The sequence below is a fragment of the Olea europaea genome, chromosome 4 (genome assembly GCF_002742605.1).
Source record: "Olea europaea var. sylvestris chromosome 4, O_europaea_v1, whole genome shotgun sequence".
Classification (NCBI taxonomy): Eukaryota; Viridiplantae; Streptophyta; class Magnoliopsida; order Lamiales; family Oleaceae; genus Olea; species Olea europaea.
In genome coordinates, this window is record NC_036240.1 from 20896268 (window position 1) to 20898355 (window position 2088).

At 30.0% G+C, this 2088-nt stretch overlaps 1 protein-coding gene across 1 annotated transcript in view; it reads left to right on the forward strand.

Moving 5' to 3' along the window:
• The first annotated feature begins 775 nt into the window (after positions 1-775).
• Positions 776-2088, forward strand: part of LOC111393156 (protein SPA1-RELATED 2-like) — an 11808-nt gene continuing 10495 nt past the window's right edge. The window contains exon 1 of the mRNA XM_023018547.1: positions 776-921. Coding sequence (XP_022874315.1) covers positions 776-921 — 146 coding nt within the window. The remainder of the gene's footprint in view (positions 922-2088) is intronic.

The window sequence follows — 2088 nt, forward strand, 5'->3', positions numbered from 1 at the left end:
TTTAAACTTTTAAATTTCACTTGTTAGAATTTTATACTTTTATTTTTAGATTTTTTAGATTTTTTAAATTTTATTTAAATGATTTTCACTAAAAACACTCAAATATCAAAAATGCGTTTTGAGTTTTACGTTATAAATTTATCTTTATTTTTGAAAATATATTTTCAAAAATACTATACTAAACACGTTTTCGATGTTCTGAAAAATTGAAAATTGAAAATAGCTTGAAAACAACAATCCAAATGTAACCTAAACTATTTTCAAACTAGTATATAACCATATTTTTATCAAACTGCTATTTTTGTTACATTACCAAATGATGATTTTTTGTTACAAAAGTATAACGCATGTAACATGTAATGCATATTACAAGCGTGTTACATCATGTCCACCACGTATATTACCATCAATATTGAAGGCACCATCATCTCTATCAAAACCAATTTTCATCACTACGATTACCATCGACGTTGATCTGGGCCGCTACCACCATCAAGGCCACACCATTATTGCACCACCACCACTTACCAACATATTTACTCTCCATCACCCCACCACCATCACCACAAATTTCCCCTCTTTTTTACCAGAACTTTTTGACCTTTTTACCACCTCATCTCAATACCTTAACCATCACCAACACCAAATACCAATGCCAACAAAACATCAAAGCAATCACCATGAATAAGAAATTTTAGCAAGAGAGGAGGTGGTTCATATTTGAGATTTTCAAATCTAAAAATTCAAATTTGCTGGTAGAGATGGCAACTTGGTGATGTCACTAGTGGATGTGACACAAATGGCAATGGCAATATGGCTATTGTGTTGGAGGAAGATACATGTGGTGAAAAAAGTGGTGGTGGGTATGGTTTCAGATGGATTGGTGATGATGATGGTGGTCAATGACCACAGAAGTGGATGGTTTGTGCGGTGTTGATGGTAATGGTGGACTGCATTCTCAAGGTTTGAGGGGATTTGATTTTGGTAGATTTTTAGATCTAATTTCTAATTGATATGAGTTTTAGATCTAAATAATAGAAACTTGAAACTGAGGTTGCACAAAAATTAATTCAAACCGCTTAAATCGATCAATCTAACCCAATCCAAGCCAAACAAATTGATTTGGGTTGGTTTTAAGATTCAATTGAGTTGGATTGGGTTGGAAAATTAAATATGAATTTGGGTGGGTTAAATCTCGAGTTATTAATTAAAAATCAATCCAATCCAACTAATGAATTAAGAAAATTAACATCTAAATGGAAAAAACCTAAACTGATCCTAGTAAGAATAGCTAGGAAGGAGTCTAATAGAATTAGAAAATATTAGAGCCTTATCAAAACCTTCCACCACATAAATAATTTAGTGTGGTGCAGTAGTCCAATGAAGGTAAGACTAGTAAATAGAGGTCTGGTCACTATAAATACAACACTTCACTCAATTTATTTACTCTTTTTGTGTGATTAGCACTTTATAAAATATAATTGTTATAAATACCAACCACTATATCTCTAGTAAATAATACGATACATTTTCTTTTCGTGCATATAATCAATCTTAAAACATAAGACTACATTCAAGCAAGTTATTCACTCTCTTCGCATTAAGCTTAACAACCAATTTGATTCTCAAAGTGTCACATATTTGCGTGTATGGGGACGAATACATCTTATAATTGTATTATGTATTAGGATTATACTATTGAAAAATAGTAAGTTTGATTATTTTTACAAATAAATCAAGTTTATTGTGTTGCTCATTTTGTTAAGATTCCAATGTTGCTTTGTTTACTAAAAAGAAATCGATTTATATAAATTTATTTATTTTGATATAAAATAACTTTTAAATACAACCAGAATACGATTTAGAAAAATGCATATTGTACATCACTATTTGAATAGAATATTGATGGGAAATGTGTGGTTAAAAAATAAGAAAAAGTTTTGGATTTACGTGTAATACTATTTTATTGAAGAATGTGTGGTTAAAATGATGTCAAAACACTGTTTAATAATGTATTTTTTTGGAAAAAATGGGGCTCAAACAAGGGCAATATTTTACAAATTGATGATATGTCAAAAAAAAAAAAAA